The sequence below is a fragment of the Oryctolagus cuniculus genome, chromosome 4 (genome assembly GCF_964237555.1).
Source record: "Oryctolagus cuniculus chromosome 4, mOryCun1.1, whole genome shotgun sequence".
NCBI lineage: Eukaryota > Metazoa > Chordata > Mammalia > Lagomorpha > Leporidae > Oryctolagus > Oryctolagus cuniculus.
The window spans coordinates 158,286,686-158,309,383 of NC_091435.1; the positions used below are offsets into that span (position 1 = coordinate 158,286,686).

At 41.0% G+C, this 22,698-nt stretch overlaps 1 protein-coding gene across 1 annotated transcript in view; it reads right to left on the minus strand.

Annotated features, from left to right (window-relative positions):
* ZNF385D (zinc finger protein 385D) overlaps nt 1-4,395 on the minus strand; it is a 1,067,118-nt gene extending 1,062,723 nt beyond the window's left edge. Inside the window, exon 1 of the mRNA XM_051858856.2 lies at nt 3,868-4,395. Coding sequence (XP_051714816.1) covers nt 3,868-3,973 — 106 coding nt within the window. The 5' untranslated portion in view covers nt 3,974-4,395. The remainder of the gene's footprint in view (nt 1-3,867) is intronic.
* Nucleotides 4,396-22,698: the final 18,303 nt, after the last annotated feature.

A 22,698-nucleotide genomic window follows, 5' to 3' on the forward strand; every position in this document is an offset into this window, starting at 1 on the left:
TCAACCCACAGACTTTATTTTATTCAAACTCTCACATTAGAATCCTTGTCAGAAAACTCAGAAGTGCCATCCACTTTGAGTTGCACACTCTTGAAACATTCAAAATCGCAAATCCTTTTCCAATATTAGTTTCTTCACTCTATGACTCATGTTTAGAGTTTAAATTACCTTTCAGATATCTGGTCTTTAAAATCACCAAATAATACGAAATAAAATGTCAGTACCATTGTGTAACTATAGCATGGAACATCCTGCAGCACAGCAGGGAATGCATCCATATGACTGAGCTGAACATTTACAAGACTCTCATTGTCATAAAATAGTTCACGGTAGACAATTTCAGTTCACAATTAGTTTTAATACTTATTATTGTTCTTCTATGCTTAAATGTTAGCTACTGTAACTTATTATCTACTAACAAACGCAATCTCACAAATCTCCAAATGCACCATTTGTACCCTTCTGCTAAATCTTTTCATTTTCAGAAAAAACTGTTTATAGTAAGCAAAATGTGATTGTTTTAAAATGCAAGCTTAGAAAAATAAGATACTAGCTACATAAAGAGAAAAACCTGCATTTAATGCAATGCTGTGATGCCACTATAAATACAGCTTGACCTTAAAAGAGAAATCATGGCAATAATCACTAGTGTGACAGGACAGAGAAATGCAGTTTTATTTTAAAATAAGATATTGTGTAAACACAATGAAACATAGTAAAATATCTTTAATTTCTCAGTCTCTATTTTCCAAAGTGTACCCCACATTTGGGATATTAATTATATTAGTGTCCCAATGGATTTGCATGATTTTATTTGAAGATTCTATTCCTGTGCAGGCAAATCATATCCATGACTTTAAACACATCACCAATCCCAAAACAACCATAATTATAGCTTGTGAAGACATACGACAAATATGTTTATTTGTTGTTCTTACTCCTCGTTCTAAAACTTTAAAAATCTTTAGACAGATATGGTAACTTATCTCAAGAATTTATGAGTAATATGTTTGTGAAGTTGGAGATATCAAAGAAATACTAGATGACATGTACTGAACTACCTACACACACTTTGCAATGAGAAATGCAAACTTTTAATTAAATTTCAAATAAAATAAGCCTCAATTAGATGTGAATCATCAAACTGCTGCAGAAGAAACATTATGTTTTTTGAATTATAAACATTTTTCATTATTGAACTTTTGATGCACCTGGTAAATAGCAAATCACAGCAGGGGGAGTAATTGTTTTGAAAATACTGTTGAAAATAAAAAGGAAATTTTAAAACAAACTGCTAGTAACTCTTAATAGAAACTCAGCATCCTGTTAGGACCTGAGCTTTAACTATAAGCTGACTGAGATATGAGAGTGTCCATGTCTTCCTCTGCTTACTCCAGAATCATGCAAATGTGATGTTAGCACCAGACCCATTGGTTGTTAAACAACACACATTGCTAAGAGAAGGGATTTAGTATAGAATGACTGACTTAAGAGAATGGGACTCCAGGGATATCTTCAACATGAATACCAAGTCATCAGAATTTAGCCCCTGCTAGAGCTGGCAGGTCAACTCATACAAATGTCATACAATTTTCATTTGAATTCAAGTCTCAAATTCTATTTTCTGTTACATTAAATGTTTGAAATGGCTGTGGACAAATCATTCTGTGATACTGTCATCACTGTGCTAATTTTTCATGAGATTTAGAACTTAGAGGGGCCCAATCTTCTCATTTTTCAAAGAAGTTCAAGTAGGTTGTCTGGCGGTTAATGTAACTAACTTTAGAGCAAAGCAATCTTGTACTTCAAAAGGCTAACTCTGGGCTGGCGGCACCTTGGATCAATAGGCTAATCCTCCACCTGCAGCGCCGGCACCCCGGGGTTCTATAGCCCCGGTCAGGGCACCAGATTCTGTCCCGGTTGCCCCTCTTCCAGGCCAGCTCTCTGCTGTGGCCCGGGAGTACAGCGGAGGATGGCCCAGGTCCTTGGGCACTGCACCCCATGGAAGACCAGGAGAAGCACCTGGCTCCTGGCTTCAGATCAGCGTGGTACGCAGCAGCAGCCATTGGGGAGTGAACCAACGGCAAAGGAAGACCTTTCTCTCTGTCTCTCTCTCTCACTGTCCACTCTGCTTGTCAAAAAAACAAACACAAAAAAAAACCACAACACACTAACTCAGGGACTTCTCCCAATTCAACATCTCTAAAACTCCCTTTTACTTATCTACAAAATAAAGACCGGAACTGCAATGCTGCCTTCTTGGGGTCATTATGTGTTTACAAAAGTTACAAAGCTTACTGTGTACAGCAGATTGGAAACAAGAATCAGGTGTTATTATTATTGTAATTATCATCATAGGTTCCTCAGCCAGTTAGTCACAGGGCTAACATTATCCAGAGGTCCTAATTTTTGGCTTAAGTTCCTTTCTCCTAACATAGCTTCAAACAGCTCACTTAACCCTGAAATACCACATCAACTCCCATGCACATTTTTAGCTCCAGGAATAGAATACTGGAGTTACTGTCTAAAGAACACCTGGAAAGAAATGTGAAGAAATTGCAGCAAACCCCGGGCATGCTGGTCTGCATCAATCTCCATAATTTGAAATGACCCATATTTGCCTTTCATGTTTCCAAATAGAAAAGTGCGACTGAATCACCCAACACAGGCAACGCGTGGCATGAAAACCCAGAGGAAGACGCACGTGTCTGGTAGGTTTTAGAACACACTTCAAACCAGAACTAAAGGAACAGCCGAGAGGCATGCACAGTAGACCAAGCAGCACATCGTGTCAGGAGAACACAGCCCATGTTTCCCATCTTGTCCCTAGAAACCCCCGCAGGAATGACACCGAACAGCACTCGCTCCAGGGTATGGAGTTAAACCTATAGAGTAGGGTGTTCAGAGTCTGTTCAGGGTGCGGGAACCCAGGAACCGCTCGTCACGCCTCTCACGCCTCTGAAATCACAAACCAGCTCAGGCTAGGGCAGACACACACACAGTCTCCAGAAACATGTGATGTGGCACTCCGAGTTGCAAGGGGACCGCACGCCAGGTAACACCGCCTTAGAGGCTGCAGGTGTCCTGAGCCTGCCTCCAAGTTCACACCCACGGTAAAACTTCTTAGATGCAAGAAAGCAAAAGGAACACAAACTCTACACTCAGGAGTCTAACTTGGCTCGGAGGCCCCAATGGGGATAGGAAAAGAGGCCCAGGTGGCCGTGGCCTTGACCGGATACATCCACGGGCCCTGGTTTCCCCTTGGTCTCCCAGCCCCACGCTAGACGCCCAGGTGATTATCCTGGAAGCAAGCTTCCTAGAACTCATTAGCTTCCCACTCTGCTCAAATCCTGTACACATAGCGGGATTTCTGTCTCTCCTAAAAGAAAGAAAGCAAATGGAAAGCAGAGAAGAGAACGGTCTAGAAGCTGGCCGGTTCTCCTTTAGCCCAACAACTTCGCCAGGTTTCCCGAGGAGGGAGCGCACCCTGCACACACACACACACCCAATAGGAAACAGCCAGCAGGGCGTCCATCCCGAGGGCCCAGCCCCCGATTCTGGCCACAGTCAGGCTGGCCAGGTAGCCCCGCGCTGCCTCGCCGTCTCGTGGTCCTCGGCTGCGAACTGTGGCCGGAGACCCTCAGGCTCAGCGCTCTCCGCGCCGGCCCCGCAGTCTCACCACTTCTCTTTAGCACTGACTAGAAGAGGCAGGGTGTGGAGCGATGGTGTGAGGTTCAGGGAAGAGGGTTCACGGTCTGGACCACGCGAATTCCCACCCCGCACCCCCATGCTCGCCCCAGCCCACACCCTGCGCGCAAGCCAACTCCGCCGCCGGAACCCAGACACCTCTTTTTGCGCTCAACTTACCGTGGCCAGGCTGAGCTTTCGGCGCTCCCGGGAGCCTTTCTCTCCTTCCTCCCGCCGAGCTCTTCATCCTCCTGTTGGCAGCCGCCCGGCGCCCCGACCCCGGCATCCGAAGGGAGCAGCCGCCCGGGCTGAGTGTCCTCGGGGGCGCACGGCTGCCCGCGCCTAGTTCGGCAGCGGAGGTGGCGCCGAGCCGGGAGCGGCAACCCCGGCGAATGGTCCGGTCGCTCGGCGCGTGCAGCCGCCTGGCGTGGGCTGAAGGGAGCCGTCCGCGCCTCTGCCGCCGCCGCCGCCGCGCTCGTGGCGCTCCGCACGCGTCCTGAGCCCGCGCCAGCCCCAGGTGCACCCAGCTGAGCAGAGGTGCGAGCTGGCGCGGAGGGAGGGGCTGGGCTCCGGGTGCCTGCCAGGAGACCGGGAGGCTGGAGCGAAGGAAGAAAGCGGAAGGCAAGAGGCGAAGAACTCGCTCTCAAGGAGTGAGTAGGTCGTGGGTGTCGAGGGGGGGAGACGAGGAGGAGAAAGGCATCCAGAAACTGGAGCTATTAGCAAAAAAGCTCCAGCGAGCTGGAGGAGGCTCGGCGAGGGGGGCTTTCCTCCGGTGCTGTGTCCTTTAGTCTCCTGATTCAGGTGCAGTCCTTAGCAGCTCTCCCCGGTCATTCATTTCTATTCCTGTTTTCAAACAGTTATCTCAACAACCTCAGAGACCAGACAAGGAGATCGGCTGATGCTACTGCCAACATACAGGGGAGTCCAGCAGACCACCCCAAGAGCAAGTCCTTAAGAGACCCAAATCCTGTTGAGATTTACCCTCCCTCACTGCACCTCTTTCTCTCTGTCTCTCTCACACACCACACCCTGTTAATACCCTACTCTAGGACTTAGGGCGGTGTTTGACAAACTTTGCTGTGCTAGGGAATCACCTTGGAATCCTGTTAAAGTTCAGACTTCGATCCAATAGTGCTGGGGCGGGGCCCCCAAATTCTTCATTTTTAGTGGTGAGCCAGAGGCAGATGATCCAAGAAGCACATTTGGAAGTGGGAAACACAAAGAAATAAACCTGCTTTCTAGCATCAGCTGAGCCTTAATTTGTAAGAAAATCTGAAATAACAAGTCACTCCTGTGTTTGTTTTGCCTAGGTTTTGAGGAGGCTATTGAAGCCAAATAACTCTTCAACACAAACACAGGGTCAATGGGCCAAATACCTAAATGCAAGTGTCTCAGTATCATTAATAATTGCTTTTAATAAAATCATTAGGAATGACAATGCTGGTGAGAAGATAGAGAGATAACGGTAATTCACTGCTCTGTATGTTCTCAAGAGAGAGAAAAAATGACCACAAACACATCATTTCTACAGGAAATGTAAATAATATCTTCTAAGGGGCAGTGTATTGTTTATCCAAGCCATTGGTTAACTTGCAGTGTTCAACTGGGTAAGTAATCTGGCAGTCAAATCATTTATCAAGCTATTACCTAAAGGCAATCAAGACTAGCAAACACCAAGAACACAGAAAGAAATGCACTCAATGCTCAAGAAGATATGTCATATTGGCATGACTGTAAGCTTGTTCTGTGTGTGTGCACCTGCGTGCCCATGTATGTGTCTTTCTCCCTCCATATTTTCATTTGGACTTAAACCCTCATTCTTCAGTTTCAACTCAGCAAGTACTTACTAAATCTTAAAGTAAATCTGTGTCATGAGAGTGAACAAATCTGGCCCTGTCTCTGCTTTGATAACTTAACAATATACACATAAATGCCATATCAAGCAGAAAATGGATCCAGAACACCAGGCACATTAACCCAGAGTTCAAAAGGCAGTGATGTGATTTCATCAGATACGGGTGAAAAGGAGGAGAGCACCATATCCTTTTGCCTGCAGCATAAGTTTGAGTACATAAAGGAAGGTTGAAGAAATGGTTTGAAAGACTGGCAGAGGCCTTGTCCAGTAGGGCTACAATGGCTACCCTGAGCACTGTGTGCTTCATTTTGAAAGCACTGAGCAGGGGATCACCATGATCAGAGATACACCAGGAAGATTAATCTAATACAATTGATTAATGGGGTAACCTAGTGCAGCAAATAATGGAGCTGGAGAAAGCATTTAGGGAGCAATAGAAACCGTTGGGAACAATAATAACAGTTGTGGGAATGAAATATTAAGATGTTTAATAAGAGACATTGCTGGGATGTAATTAATAGGCTGCATTAGTTCCATGGGAGAGGAGGGTTTGTTCACGATACTTCTAAGGTTTTATGCTCAGAGAAATGGAAAAATGATAACACCATTCAGAATACAGAAGTCAGGGTGAACATTTTAGATGGTGGTTAACTTGCTGGTTGGGATGACTGCATCCTATAGTCAAGTGCTTGATTATTCCCAGCTCCTCCACATCTGATCCAGCTTCCTGCTAAATGCAACATATAGGCAGCAGATGAGGCAGCGGGTGTCCCTGCCACCCACTTTGGCTTCTGTGCTCCTTGCTTCAGTCTGGTCCATCCCTAACAGTTGCAGACATTTGGGGAGTAAACAGAGATGGAAGATTCTCTCTCTCCCTCTCTCCCTCTCTCCCTCTCTCTCCCTCTCTCTCCCTCTCTCTCCCCCCCCCACCTTCCAAATTAAAGTAAATAGTTAAAACTAAGAGGAATTAAGCAGTCAAAAAAGGAACATACAGTTTGTTGGCTTTTACCATTATGATTTTCTGAAAAGGGTATCTGATAATGAGTACTTTGGACCTGATAGTCAAAAGGAGGAGAGAGAGGCTCAGGTGGAGATGTTTGTACAAGTAGAACCCCAAGCCTGGCTCTGATGAAATGGGTTCTGTGCTAGATGTTGTGTTTGAGAGCTTTAGGCATGCATATAAAGTGAAATTATTGCGAGAATGTGAGGTTACTAAAGTAGAAGTAGAAAAAAATGTGCCCAAGACAAAAGCTTGAAGCTCTTTGGCCTTCCTGGCTCTCAATATCTTTATCTGTAAAACATGAGTAATAGCATTTTCCATATAAAGTGAAATCCTATGCTGGTTGCATATTCTTACTTTTTCCTTCACCTTTTTTTCTTTCAGTTTTGTCCAAGAAGGCAAGAACCACATGTAGCTTATAGACTGTTGCAGCCTCAACCAACAGCTAATTTAGTGCTTTGTGGAGAGTAGGCTGTACTGTTATAAATATTTTAATAATTGATGAATGAACTATTAGGTTAAAAGAACAGGCATCACCAAAGCACAACCAAAAAGCTGGGAAGAGGTGGGTAAGTGGGTTCTGTTATCTCTACGTCTCAGAAACCAATTAGGGAAAAGTTATGTGACAGAGATCATCAATGGTAGCAAATGGGTACAGAGAGACTTAAAGGGAAACATGAACACATATTGATACAGTTTTTTGTTTTGTTTTTGAAGAGTTAACTGATTGAATTTGAAAAAATAATGATACTAGAGGTATCAGAATTGTGAGTGGCAAATCATTCAAGGAAAGATATCTGATTCTTTAAAGAAACTTAGCAAAGAATGAAGATAAAGAGAAAATGGAGGTAGAGGGCTGATACAAAATTGAGGAAAGCTTGTTTCTCTTTAGAAAAGGGTAAGTCACAACATACTTTGGTGAGGGGGTTAAGAGGGAAGAAGTGTGGGAGGGAAGTGTCAGGTGAGAGAAGGAGACAACTGATTGACCAGTATCTGAAAGCAGAAACAGAACTAGTGAACTGAAGTGTAAGCCATCCATCTTAGCAGAGATAAGCATCACCTGTCCTACAAGCAAGACCAGAGGAACAGAAAGAAGGCATGCTAAGATTCTAGAGTGGAAGTGAAAGCAAGTGGGAAATTCTCATATTAGTTTGACCTCATATCTCCAGGAAAACAGACATTGAGACCTTCTGATGATTCCTTTTCATCAACACAAAATAGCAATGGGAGCTAAAACATGGAGAGTATTTGGAGCAAGTTTTAACAGGAATTTATTATAGGAATATCATAATGAACCTATAAAATATGGAAGAGAAGTCACTAGGTCCCACAGGAACCTATCTCAGGGGTAAAAATACATATATAATAAAGATAATCAGCATTTTTATTTACTATTCTTTCAGCAAGACTAACATCATAAGTACAGAAATAAAGCACACAGCATTATCCATCCAGGGTTAGTAAGCAACAGCGTAGAAATTGTGTGCCATCAAATGAGTGAAGGGGTTTTTGGAATAGAACTTGGAGAGTTTGGACTCCAGAAATTTTCAGACCTTGAGTTGATGCATGTGCCACCTTGTGCAGTTTGTGACACCTCGCACGATTTACCTCATCTCTTGGGATCTTCATTTTTCCTATCCATAAAACAAGGGTAAGACTGTTTACCCTCTAGACTTGAGTATTTACCGTTAAATAGGAGAATATTGACAAGGCAGTGGCTCTCAAACTAAAGCATTCATCAAAATATCCCGAGAGACCTGTCAAAACGGATTCCTGGGCCCCACCCCGGAAGTTCCCAAAGCACTAGATCCGGCACTGGGCTCCAGAACTTGTATGTCTAGAAATTCCTAGGTGATGCTGCTGTTGCTGGCCAGGAAACCACAGAACCACTGTTGTAAAGTGTTTAACATCATGCCTGGTACACAGCAAATACTCAATACGGAACAGCTGGTATGCAGTGTTGGGCGTCGGCTCTCGTTATCATAGCTGAGAAACAGGGAACGAGTTCCAAGGGGTAAATGAAGGTGAGTGATGGGCTGGGGTCACTCGGAGAAGCTGACGATTGTAAGACCTCAGCAATGAAAACTGTATTTAGCAGGAGGGAGATTGTAGGTGAAAAACAGTTCAAGATCAAGAATGGTTGGGCAGTGTGGCTGGCGTTGTGGCATAGTGAGTAAAGCCGCCACCTGCAGTACCATCATCTGATATGGGCTCCAGTTCATGTCCTGACTACTGCCCTTCTGACCCAGTTCCCTACTAATGGCTTGGGAAAAGCAGTGGAAAAAGGCTCAAGTGCTCAGGCCCCTGCCACCCACTTTGGAGTCCGGTAAGAACTATTAAACAAAGAATGGGAAGAGAATTCAAGTGTCCAGAACCATGACAATTAATTTATGTTTCATCCAACATAATCTGAAAGGCTTTCTTATAATAAAATGTTAAGACCATAGAAAGCCAAAATCAAAATCATATAGTAGAAAAAGAATGGTGGGCCAAGGAGGAACGCCACATGTGCCAACAGAGAAAGTCCACACCATTGCTGTGGGTGAGCATAAAGCCAGGTTCTTGGCCTTGGAAGCCAAAGAGAATCCAGGGTCAGATGTGTTATATAATTGTCATTGTCTGAGCTAACGATTTCTAAATCCCAGTCTCTTATGCTGGAAAAAAAATTCCTTACTTTCACACTTGGAGGAAAATCTGCCAAGAAAGGTTGGGTAGCCTAAAATTCATGTAATTTCTTTAAGCATGAACTTTTTTTTTTATTTGACAAATAGAGTTAGTGAGAGAGAGAGAGAGAGAGAAAGGTCTTCCTTCTGTTGGTTCACCCCCCAAATGGCCACTACGGCCGAAGCTACGCCGATCCAAAGCCAGGCGCTGCTTCCTGGTCTCACACGTGGGTGCAGGGCCCAAGCACTTGGGCCATCCTCCACTGCCTTCCCGGACCACAGCAGAGAGCTGGACTGGAAGAGGAGCAGCCGGGACTAGAACCCGGCGCCCATATGGGATGCCGGCGCCACAGGCAGAGGATTAACCAAGTGAGCCACAGCGCTGGCCCCTGAGCATGAACTTTCAATGCAAATCAAAGCATAGCATTACAACATGGAGAATGGACAGCACATCTGAGAGTGGTTAAGAAGCATTTCAAATATTTAGTCTTCTTGTGACTCATCTTTAGCCACTTACAGGCTGCTATGTACTGATTGCCTACATTTTGTCAAAAATCGTGATAGGCACTTTCAGCAAGTGGGCCATCTTTAACCCCAGTAAGATCCTCCTTCGATGAGAAAACAAAGGCTCAGAGAGATTAAGTAATTTCCCTGAGACCACGCCTGCACTTTCCCACTCTCCAATTGGAAAGCACGCACTATTTCTACTCTAAAGCACTGTCCTTAGAAAAGTAAAATTAAGTCAAGGATTGCAGTTCAGTCCTTCCTGTTTTAGCTTGGCTTGGGTTCTTTAGGAAATAGACTCTGGAGACATAGAAATTCATGTGGAGGACGTTTATCACAGAGAGCCCTGAGATCAAAACCTGTGAGAGTAAAGGGCACAGAGCTGGACAGAGACAGAAGCTGAGCCACAATGCAACAGAGGCATCAGCCAACCCCACAAAAACCCCAGGTTACATGGACGCTTCATAGTTATCCTGAACTGAGGAGAGGAGCCAGGTCTCCGTATCATTGTATCAATCAATCATGCCAGTCATGTCAAAGCCTGTTGGGAATAACCTAAGTACTTGAGTAGCTCATTTTCAGTCCTTTATGGCAACACAGAGATGATTATCTTGAGTGCCACCAATATTTTATAAAACATTATTTGAAAGGCACTGGGACAGGTACTCTGGGCAAACACAAATTTATTTAAAGTCACATTTGAGGGGCTGGTGCCATGGCTGGTGCCATGCCACCTGCGGCACCGTCATCCCATATGGGCGCCGGTTCTAGTCCCAGCTGCTCCTCTTCCCATCCAGCTCTCTGTTGTGGCCTGGGAGAGCAGTGGAGAATGGCCCAGGTGCTTGAGCCCCTGAGCCCACGTGGGAGACCAGGAGGAAGCACCTGGCTCCTGGCTTCGGATCGTCGCAGCTCTGGCCATTGCGGCCATTTGGGGAGTGAACCAATGGAGGGGGGACCTTTCTCTCTGTCTCTTCCTCTCACTGTCTGTTGCTCTACCTCTTAAATAAATAAGTAGATAAAAATAAATCACATTTGAAGTCTTGTAATTAAAATGTGCAAGTAAAATAAAATATTTGCAAAGAAATGATTTATAAAAATGGAAACAATAATAGTATCCACATCACAGAGTGGATATGAGAATGAAAACGACTCCCACAAAAATGAATGCTATCAAAGTACTTGACTTCTCTTTCTTCTAACTACAATGGATGGCAATGAAAAGTTTTGCAAAACCACATGTGTGGAAAGCACAAACATCAGCACTGAGTTCAAGGTAAAACTTAACACTGTTTCAGAGAACGCTTAATGAAAGAGAAGAAATTAGCTAAGTCTTGAGGAATGTTTCAGATTTGAAAGGCCAAGACAACAGGGAGAAGAAGAGGACACTTCAGGGAAAGCAATAGGATGTAATTGTAATTTTGTCAGCCATTCTTCTCCTAGCCGTTAGCCCAGCTCAGTGCTTGTTGATACCTGGTTCCTAAACCTGTGGGGCCCACACATTGTAAGCACAGCTGGTTCTGGACATGTCTTCTGGCTTCAAGTGTCATCCTTCAGGACATTGTTCCTAATGTTCTCTCAGCAGTCCCATATACCAGTGTCCCAAATCTAAACTAAGAAGTAACCTCCTGGTTTAAAATTACTGAAAAGTGATCCCTGTTAAATATAAGAGTGGAAATAAGAGAGGGACAAGATGTACAGTTTGGCACATGCTCACTCAGACTTACCCCTAATGGTAGGATGAACAAATGTGGAGGACATGGAGATTTAGAATTATTTTGTGAGGACCAGCAAATAGACTTGTCAGGGTTGTAGGTGAAAGGCTGGGAATACTGCAGATGATTTTAAATTTCTGGTTAACTATTAGCTATTTATTTAGAAGAAAATGAGGAGTGAAAACTTTGGGTAAAGTAGTTGAACAAAATAGCATTCTATTAAAATTAATCCTGGCAAACTAACAGTGAAAGCAATTGGAAGTAAAAAACTTGCTCCTTGTTCCTAACACTAACCTTTTTTCTGGAGGATGGCAGTAGTTTTTAAAATGTAGTCAGTAGGCCAGCAGCATTTGCATCACAGGGGACTTACTGGAAATGCAGGTTCTCGGGCTCCATATCTGCAACAGTAACTCTGAGGGTGCGTCCAGGCACAGGTTGTTGGAGCAGGTGCTCCAGGTGACACTGATGCATGTTCAAGTTTAAGAATCACTGCTGTAGTGTTTCCGTAACACATTTTTCTCTTGAAGCAAATATTCTTCCAGAATATCCTGAAGCAGCCTGCTTCTCTCAAACTCTCCAGAGTGTGACTGCTATCCACCAACATTTTTCCAGGCTGTCTCTGACCAAGTGACTCAGCAGCCAACTATGCTAAGCACATCCTCGGATCAGATTGTCTTTAAATGGTCTTTCAGAATAAATCTTTAATACAAAGTCCCTTCCGTTTGCTTTGAATATGGAATATCACAGCACCAGTCTGTCTATTCTAGTACAGCTAAGACACCAGAAAAAAAATCCTCACAGTGCATCAGAAGAGGCTATTTATTATGCATTTTCATGAAGAAAAATAATAAAACTGAAAATTGCTTTCACATTATTAGTGAAACTGAAATACCTAATGAAAATGGTTCAAAAAATTAGACTTAGATATTGAGGAGGGGACTATGGTTGATAACAAATGGTTTTGAGTACATGCTAAATAAGAAAGATCAATGGAATGGCCAAATACAGAACAAATTTGTGACTCTCTAGGGATGCTGAATCTTTTCTGATCAATGGATGGAATGTCAAATGGAAGAGAATGAACTGACCAAACAGCAAACTTAGCACTGAGTATATCCCGCCTGGAGTGATGAGGGGGGAGTCTTGAACTCCACACAGCAATTTTGTGCAGCGCTACAAATGGATCTGAAGTAATGTGGGTGGGTCAGCAACATACCAACAAATACTCAACGTTGCCCCCCAGCCTGGGTATATCTTAGCACTCTAATTGAAATTTAAACTTACTGAGATTGAAGAATATGGTAGTTTTTTTTGTTGTTGTTCATATTGGCAATTCGAGGTTGCCAATGTTAGCCTTTTACAAAAACAACACCAGCAACTGCATGCTGTTCAATTTAATACATAGGTTGTAACCACTGTGCAACAACAGGATAGACTAATCAAAGCCTTCAGTCCCCAGCTCTTTCAGATGTCATTTTGCTCTCAAGGTGCTCAGCTGGCCAAGGGCTACCTTTAGGATGCCCAAGAATATGGTTCTTATCGTTAGAATTGCATATTTACTAGGACTCAGCCAATTTCGTTCAATTTATTTCTATGATGATACCTTTAATGTAAAAATTGCATAAACAAATGAAATATGAGTGTGAGGACATGTTGCACCTATGAAAATTAAATTTAATGCTTTTCATAAATCTAGTATATGAAGTACTTAAAAACTAACAAAACCCTTGCTCTTGAATTAGGAACCAGAGAGATGTATGTAAAAGATTGGAAAAATCATAATAATCTGGAAGAATTGCCCACATGGGATATCTTAAATGCTTTTATGTCTCATTGCAGGTTAAAGAAACCTAAACTAGGCATTGTGATGTTTTAATTAAGATGTTTTCAGCTGGAAGTAAAAGCAATTCTCCCTGAAATGGCTTAATTATCCATTATTCCTGTTAGCCAGAAGTCCTGAAGTAGAAAATCCCCAGGGCTCTTAAATACACCAGCTTAATCAAGTCATCTCGTGTCATTCCCACCTTCCTTCCCAAGCATTTAGAGTTTATTGGCAGCCATCCTTCATGGAATAAAATTAGTTTAGGCAGTGAAGGAACCTCAGCCTGATAAATCGATGGCCAAAGTCAGAATCAGGACCCCTGCTTTGCCCGTATCCATACCTGTGCATTGCTTAATAAATCTTTCAAAGTTCTTCAGGTTCCTTTGATGTCTCACTGGCTAGGAACAGGTACTATACATAACACTATTCAGTGGCAAGGTAGAGAATCATCCATTCACAAGGGGCAAGGGAGACCCCAGGAGGGGAGAAGCTTTTCTCAGTGTGGAAAAGGGAGTAGCTGTTAAACAGGCAATCAGCACGGTGTGTCCCAGTAGAATATGAATGATGGGTTACACGAGATAAATGATGATAAACTGATATGGAAAGGAACACCTTTGCTGTATATTTAAAATTGGTGAATGATTTTATCTTCGTATATACCAAGCTAAAAATATAAGCATTTCAGTTATATATTCCTTGCTTTAACTGACTTTTACTAACCTACCAATTCTGATCTCATCAGATGAGAAATTTCTTAATATACTTAACTGCATTATTTCGAGGAGGCAGTACAGGGTCTCACACACACAGTATGTTGTCAATAGGTGCTAATAACAGTGACAATTACACATATTTGGAACAACTGGACTCATTCAATGCTATAGATAAGGGTCAAGAAGAGAAGATAACAAGAGAAATTTTTCTGTGATGTGGCAGATAGAAAGATAATAGAGAGGAGCTGAGGTTTGACAGCCCCAGATGACCCACACAGCAGTATAGCCCATGCCGTGACAGCTCCAGCTGGCTGGTGCAGAAGTCCTTGTCAGCCAGAGCAGCATGACAGCCCAGTCCAGCCTGCATAACAGCCTGGTCTACACCATCCCCGCTCATTTCTATACACCACCCAAACCTCGTTTTCTGTGCATTCACTGCCCAAACCCACCTTCCATGCACCATCAAACATCTATTCTCCCCCACAAGCTTCTGTGTAGCAGAAACCTCTGGTTCTACAATGTAGCAAACTTAGAACCATTGTCAGCTGGAAATAGCCAATATGGCTGCAAGTTGTGTCTCTGCGATGTCATTATAATAAAATCACCATTGTCATACTCACTCTCATCAAGCACCTGAGTCCATGAGACTTCTTAAATTTCCAATAAAGGGAATGGAAATGGGCTGCACTCAAGCTCCACCTCAAACTCTACCTGCTTTGAATATTCAGTTAAGCCCCACCTCAGACACCATCTTGTGCTTTCCAATAGTATAAAAGGATAGCCTGAACCTTGCTGTTGGCAGGGGACATATCCCTATGTCCTTTTTGTTCATTCTGTCTCTTTTCAGCTTGCCTACACTTCTTCCTTGAATGTGCACCTTTCCTTTGCTTTAAATAAATCCTGTTTTCCTATACATTTTAGGTCTCCTCCTTGAATTTCTTCTTGAGACGGAGACAAGGACCTGAACCAAGTTTAGCCAGGGGGCACCCCTGAAACTCTCTATTTGACTATTAAGTGGCATGACCTTGCCTTGGAAATTGTGCACAGTGCCAAGAAAATATTTAGTTTACTTCAAATATGAAGGGCTTTTTACATAAAAGAATCATTCTATTAATAATTTTGAAAATTAGTTGTTGGGGGAGAAAATGCCAACAGGTCAACAAACGATCTACTTTCCCTTCTGAGAACATGGAAAAAGAGCTTTTCAGAGCTACCTAGCATTTCAAAAAGACTGTCTGCTTAGTTATCGCAAGGAAATGTCTGAAAACATTAGCCTCAAATCATAGACCCAAGAGTCTCTTAGAATTTTTGTGCAAACACCTGCTCATTCCTTCTAACTCCTCTTGTCATTTAGATTTGAGGTAGAACAATAGAGAGCTCTGAGCTCCTGAGGTCTACTAGGACCCCCATGCATCAAACATCCTATTGGAACATGTTAAACTCATTAGATTGTATGGTAGCTACAGCATTGTAGCACTTGTACATAAAATAAAAAGCTGTAGCCATAATTGTGAAATAAAGGCTATTGTTTGCTTTAACATGTATTTCTCTACTTGGCTTGCCTGAAAATTTGCCCCTCTCTTAGTTTTTAATGTTTTCCTTTGTGCCCTTCACCCCAAACACTTAAAAACATTTATGTTGCTCTGCCATGAAAGGAATCCGTCTGATAGTTATATCCATGTTAAGCTGTATGTAACTTAATTTGGTTATACTGTTCCATGTTTATTTGCATGTTAAAAGGGCCTTCAGAAGGACCACAATTCTTAAAGCTAGAGTATGAATCATTAATGGTTGAATTTCAATCATCAAAAAAGAGAAAAATGTATTACTATGTAAATTATATATAAGCAACAACCTACTTGAATTACAATCTCTACCCTTAACAGAAATTAAGTTTACATTTTTTCCTAAAATAACATATTAAAAAAGGACAATTGCTGTAAGTCTTTTTATGCATGTGTTTCTATCCATACTTATTTATAGTATATTAAGTAAAATTCTTTGAAGCTGGAAAGTTTTTTATTGCATTTATTGTTATATCTCATGAATTTTAAAATGCTTAAAATAGAGAAAGATAATTAAGGAAAAGATTGCATACAATTTAATTGTGAAAGCAAACAACAAGTACTGCGTAATGAGCTCAAAGCTGCTTAACTTATATTCAGAAACATTTATATCAATGTTAGTTTTCTCTATTTTAGGCTATAAGCAATTCCAGGGCAAGAACTGTAAGTTCTATATTCTGCATATGTAGTGTAGTTATTAAGTGTGAGTGTAAATTCTTATTAGGATTAATTATCTCTCTTTGAAATAACTGACAAATTTTACATATGCAGGGCTTTAAAAATGCACACCCCACACTTAGGATATATGAAACAAAGAAAGCAAAAGCAATTCATCTGCTTTAAAACCCAGCAGCCCCTTCTGGGTCCTGAGAGAAGGAAGGCAAGATGGTGGAGAAGAAGGTGGAAGACTTCAATTTAAAATCAAAGTTAACTCAGTCTCTTCTACCTTCAAGTGATGCCTTTTCAGTAAATAGACAAATTTCCTTTAAGTTTATTTGCCCTTTCAAATTATCTCCCCGTTCCATATTTCTTCCAAAATGCCATTAATTTCTAAGGGATGGTTTTGATGTTGCTCATGGCCCTTGCTATCCTGAAACCCATAAATAATGTCCTCTTCATCTGAATGGATGTAGTATTATTCCAGGATCCATGATTGTCATTTCAGTCTCCACTTGTCACCTAAGCTGGACCCCTTTGTACAAATTTACACAAAGGGCACATCACAATCCTGAATCTGTCAGGATTTGTTGAAAAGTTAAAAAGTTAAAAAATTGTAGAAAAGTTAGATTTAAAAAAATTTCTCAGGGGCTGGCAATGTGGTGTAGAGGGCTAAGCCACTGCTTGCAGTGCCAGCATCCCATATGGGACTAGGTTAAATCCTAGTTGCTCCACTTCCTATCCAGCTCCCTGCTAATGCACCTGGGAAAGCAATGGAGAATGGCCCACGTGCTTGGGACCCTGCACCCATGTAGGAGACCTGGAAGAAGCTCCTGGCTCCTGGCTCCTGGCTCCTGGCTCCTGACTTCACCCTGGCCCAGCCCCATCTGTTGTGGCTATTTGGAGAGTGAACCAGTGGATAGAAGACTTTTCTCTATCTCCCTCTCTCTCTAACTCTGCCTTTCAAATCAATAAACATTATAGAAAAGAGATTCTTACAGAGGTCAGCATTGTGGCACAGAGGATTAAGCCACCACGTGTGACACTTGCAAGTCATATCAGAATGCAGGCTAGAGTCCCAGCTACTAAAGTTCTGATCAAGCTTTCTGCTGTGTGTGAGAAGGCAGTGGAAGATGGTCCAACACCTTGGGCCCCTGTCATCCATGTGGGAGACCAGGATGGAGTTCCTGGCTCCTGAATTCTGACTCAGAACTTGTTGTCCAAGACATCTGGGGAGTAAAACAGCAGATGGAAGATGTGGTTCTCCCTCTCTCTCTTGTCACTCTTCCTTTCAAATAAATAAATCTATTTTTAAAATGTTCTTAGATATGTTTTTCAATCAGCTGGTTGTTTTTCAAGATGATTGAGAGGCAATTTTATGACCATGAAATGTGAATAAACAATATAGCTTGTTTTACTTTTATATTATATTGAAAAAAGGAGAAGCTGGAATTGACAAATGTTAATTACAAGTATTTGTCTTATGTGTTATTCATTGAATTATGACAATAATTTCTAGATCTGATTTTGTTGCTTGTGTAAGTTTTGGCTTTCTTTAGATTCACTCTTTATCAGTTAGACCGCAATTTTTCTGTAAAATGGGGAAGGCTTTATTTCCCCTGTTCATTTCGCATTATGTTGAGTATTGAATAAGCTGATATAGTTGAAAAAAAAACTTCTTTGGAAATAGTCATCTCTGAAACTGATGGAGAGTGGGGCCAGCACTGTGGCACGGCAGGTTAAGCCACCACCTGGGATGCCTGCATCCCAAAAAAGCACTGGTTCAAATCACAGCTGTTCCACTTCCATTCCAGCTATCTGCTAATTTGCCAAGGAAAGCAGCAGAAGATGGCCCAAGTGTTTGGACCCTTCCACCCATATTGGAGCCCCAGATGGACTGCCAGGATGCTGGCTTCAGCCTGACCCAGCCTGAGCTCTCTCTCTCTCTCTCTCTCGCTCTCGCTCTTGCTCTCGCTCTCTCTCTCACCACTTTTTGTCATTCTGCATTTCAAATGAATAAAATAAATATTTCAAAAAATAAAAGAATCAAGCTCATGATTTTTACAAAAGTGGAGTTTGAGAATCACTGCTTTAAATGCTGGAAACAATTATTATCTAAGTGACAAAAAAGTTCATCAACTGAACATGGTCAGAAAGTTCCAGGGTCTTTACTACTCCACCCCTGTGGCCTTAGCTTCCTGCATTTTTCCCTCTAAGTCATCATTTCAAGACTGTTAGATGGCTGCTATAGCCCAATGGCTGTACTCTCAGTCAGACTAAAAGAAAGGATGAAAAAGAAGAGACAAGGCAACTTGGACCATCATGTCTATTGGGTAACTACATGCTTTCCCAGAAACTCTCCGATCTCAGCTCCATACATCTGATGGCCAGAACTTAGTCACATGGCTGCTAGTGGCTACCATTAGCTGCCTTGTCAATGAATACACTTTTCAAGCTTAAGCTTTATTTTGAGGCAGGTAAGAAAGGGGTTGATATGTGTTTATCCAGCCAACAGTGTTCTTATGTCAATGGAGGATTATAACATAAACCCAATAATTTAGAATACTTATCCTGGAAGTAAGGAAACATGTGGAAAATGAGGTGTTTCTCTTTAAATACTGCATTTGATAGGCTGCCATGTGGAAGAGAGCTCAGATGTTACATGAAGCTCCATGAGACAAAACTGGATAGAACCTAGAGATCACAGATGTTGAAAGAATTTCCTAATCAATAAATTCATTCACAAGGAAATGGAATCCTTATGCAGCAGTGAGCATCCTATCACTCTAAGACAATTTCTTGAAAACTCGCTGGAGAGAATTCTGCAATTGATCTCTTTCAAGTCTAATATTGTAGGATTCAATTCATTGAAATTAAAAGAATTATATGTATAACAGTTGCTAACAGTTGCTGCATGTTTACTCTCCCTTTGATATTGTTGTAACTACTTTACATGTATTTTCTCAATTTCTACCACCAAAAACACTATGAGATAATCACCACCATTATTCCCACTTGCAGAAATTGAGAAATAAAGAAGCAAAATACCTTGCTCAAAATCAGAGATCCAAGATACAAGCCCAACTAGTATGTCTTCAAAAGTCATACTCTTCATTCCTGCAACCATCTCCCAGACTAAAAACAATTCCATGATTTTGAAAACTTAAGTATGTTTCACATTCCTCGTTTACATATAAGTGCAATAGTATAGCTAACTCCCATTCTAGTTACTCATAATAATAAAACATGTCTTACACCCTTTGGGGGCAATGCTAAAATTCCTATATCTTAATTTCCAGTTTCTGCTTAGATCATCACTCTTTTAGGACCCAATTCAAACAAATAGAGTTAACTTACCAGAACATGTCCTTGGGGTTACCTTGATTACTTCTCAAAACTACCCTGTAGGAGTGATTGTCCCCTCACCATTTCTGTGTGATTATCTTTAAACAAAAACTCCTAACTTCTATGAACACTTTCTGAAAAGTATGATCTTTATTTCCAACTCTTGGACTACTTCTGAGAATAGATTCAGCAACTTGTCCATTGCTACCCCATTTTCAAATGCTCATAATGGCTGATACAAGATGAATATTAACAGAATATCTGATGAATGAATAAGTTAACTTATATATCTTAATAACAATATATGTTTGAAGTAGCATGTAATTTGAATCAAATAAATCTCCTAAACATTTTTCTGTGGCTATCCATTAAGCTAATGAGAATGTCAGACTACTTTGTACTCATATTTGATAAAAAAATTGTTTTCATACAAAGGACTAACTATGTTTAGCAATAGAGGATATTTCCACACCAAGATTACTATAGTCAATTCATTTGAGGATGCACACTTGACAGTTGACTCCAAACTGAAGGCTGTGCCCAGTTTTCCCAGAGCCATTCCCACAAACATTAAAGGAGCTCCGTGTCCAGAAACTAAGAACTGATCTTAGTTTTACTAATTTTTACAAAATGGGAAAAATTAAAACAAAAACAGTGCAGAACAGACTGCTAAGTCTGATTGAAAGGATAAGCAAGAATGGAAGAGTGAAAGTTCTTAAATGTAAAAGAGAATATCCACTTCAAGAAGCAATAGCAATAGCACTCCAACCACAGTCTCTATGTTGTACTCATGATTGCTATGGTTTTTTTTTTTTGTTATAAACAATAAAACTCATTTATTGTTTCATAAATTCAACAGGGTTTAGTGATAACAATATCTCTCTTCTAACACTGATGCCACTGACTTTCCTATTAGAACCATGTATTTCACTATTAAATTAGGATGTTTATGAAAATAAATATACTGAAGAATCAAAGACATTTTTCTAAGAGGAAGTTTATCCTGTTGACTTACATCAAGAATTGTAGTTGTCAAACCTATGTCCCTAAAATAGCTATAAAATTTTGGGTAGTGTTGTTAGAAATGAATACAAATGTAAACTCATTAAAGTACAGTTGTTGGATCATTCTGCTTTATGGAATAGACAGAAACAGGCAGTGAACTGGATGTGTGGGTTAGTTATGAAAGATTTCAGCACAACGCATTAAAGACATGGACTTGCTAACTGATCATGTGGTGCAGTTGCTATTGCTTAAATGTCAACCAAACTCATGAGCCCTAGATTCTTAAGCAGGAACCATTTATTCTTTATTTTCTTTGTACAAGACCAAGAAAATAGATTAACTACTTCAAGGACAAAGTTCTAGTCCAACATTCAGGTTGCCAGCTGAGAAATTACAGCAGACCCATCACTTTGATGTGCAACAATCAGAAATAAGGTGTTCAAATAGAATTAAAAAAAAAAAAACTCTGCTATATATTACACAGAAAAGACAAGCTGTGCCTAGGACTTCAGGTACAGGAAGAACTATTTATATGCATAGAAGTGGAAAGGTCTGCAGATGATGAATTCTCTACAGTAACATCATCAACCTTAGAATTTCAAGGTTGGAAGGGAAATTCTGATCCAATCTCCTCACTCAGCAATTAAGGAAACCACTTATCCATCCACAGTAGCCAAGTGGAATTGCTATGTTATATGTAATATATAATATTGCGTATATATGTAAAATATATAGTGGCATATATAGTAGCATAATATATATTATGCATGTATAATAACATAATATATACTATAGAACATATATTCTTTAAAATATAGGATTTAATAAGTATTATGCATTCTTGAAAACATAAGATTAGTGTTTTTATTAAACTTTATATTTTCAAGAATGCACCATGTTTGCAAGTGAACTACAGCTCATTCATTTTCCACATTGCATATAATTTTTTATGATATAAAGTATTTCTCTAAGAATGGACTTTTAAATAGGTTAAAAATCCAATGATTACTTCATTGATTCACTGATTTTATTTTTACTGTTACAATGACCTCTATTTTATAGCTATCTAGTTGTGCTTATATAGGAAAACTTTGAGGGCATGTGCCTAGGAATATAATTACTGACTGAGTGCAACAGAATGAGAATCTTCAGCTTTGGAAGACAATACTGCAGCACCTTTCTAAATGGTTATGCCAGTGTATACTCCCAGAATAGGAGTAAGAGTTCCCATTTCTCAATATCTTCACTCTCCTTTGTCTCAAAATCTGATCATGAAATTTTCCAATCTGATTAGTATGAGTTGTATCTCTGTATGGTTTTAATTTACATTTCCTTGTTTACTGATATTGAGTGCCACTTTGTAAGTTTATTAGCCATTCAGGTTTTCTCATCTGTGAAATGCGAGTTCATGTCTTTTGCCATTTTTTCCACTTGGTTGTTTCTCATTTTTGTATTGATTTGCAGCAATGTTATTCTCGAAACTAATGCTTCATTGGTTATATGTATTGCAAATGTCTCCTCCCAGGTTATAACTTGCATTTTCACTTTCTTTCATTGTCTTTTGAAAAATGTAATGCTCAATTTTAGTATAATCACATTTATCACCTTTTTGTTTATGGGTAGTGATTTTTGTGTCCTGTTTATGGAATCCTTCCCTACAATGAAGTCATAATAAGTCTGTATAATCTATTCCTCCAGTCCCTAATTTAATTCTAGCTCTTATGAAGGCCCTGTCAAATGCAACAGTATTTGCCTCTTGTGACTGCATTGTTGTCTGTTTCCAAATCTGTCTTCCGAATCGCAGCTGGCTGCATGTCTAACTCGCTACAATCTCAGTGAAATGCATCGTATCTTGCTGGTTCTAGGTCTCTTTGCCCCATCACATTCATGCTTTCCCTTCCTTGCTTGATCCATCTGGGAGGGGAGCGGCCTGACCTATTGGGACTATTTCCCAGGTTTCTTTGTCCTCCTGGAAACACTAGTCAGAGAGTGAAGGAGAGAAATTCCCCTGCTGATCCCCTGCCCTAATGATTTAGCAGCATCTCTGGTCACATGCATTCCTGCCTCATCATGTCAGGCACAGATGGCCCAATTCCTGCCACTAATGCTACACCCTGGGGCCCAGTAATCCCAGCGCCTTCCTTGTGTCTCCAACCCCGGTGGCGGGTCT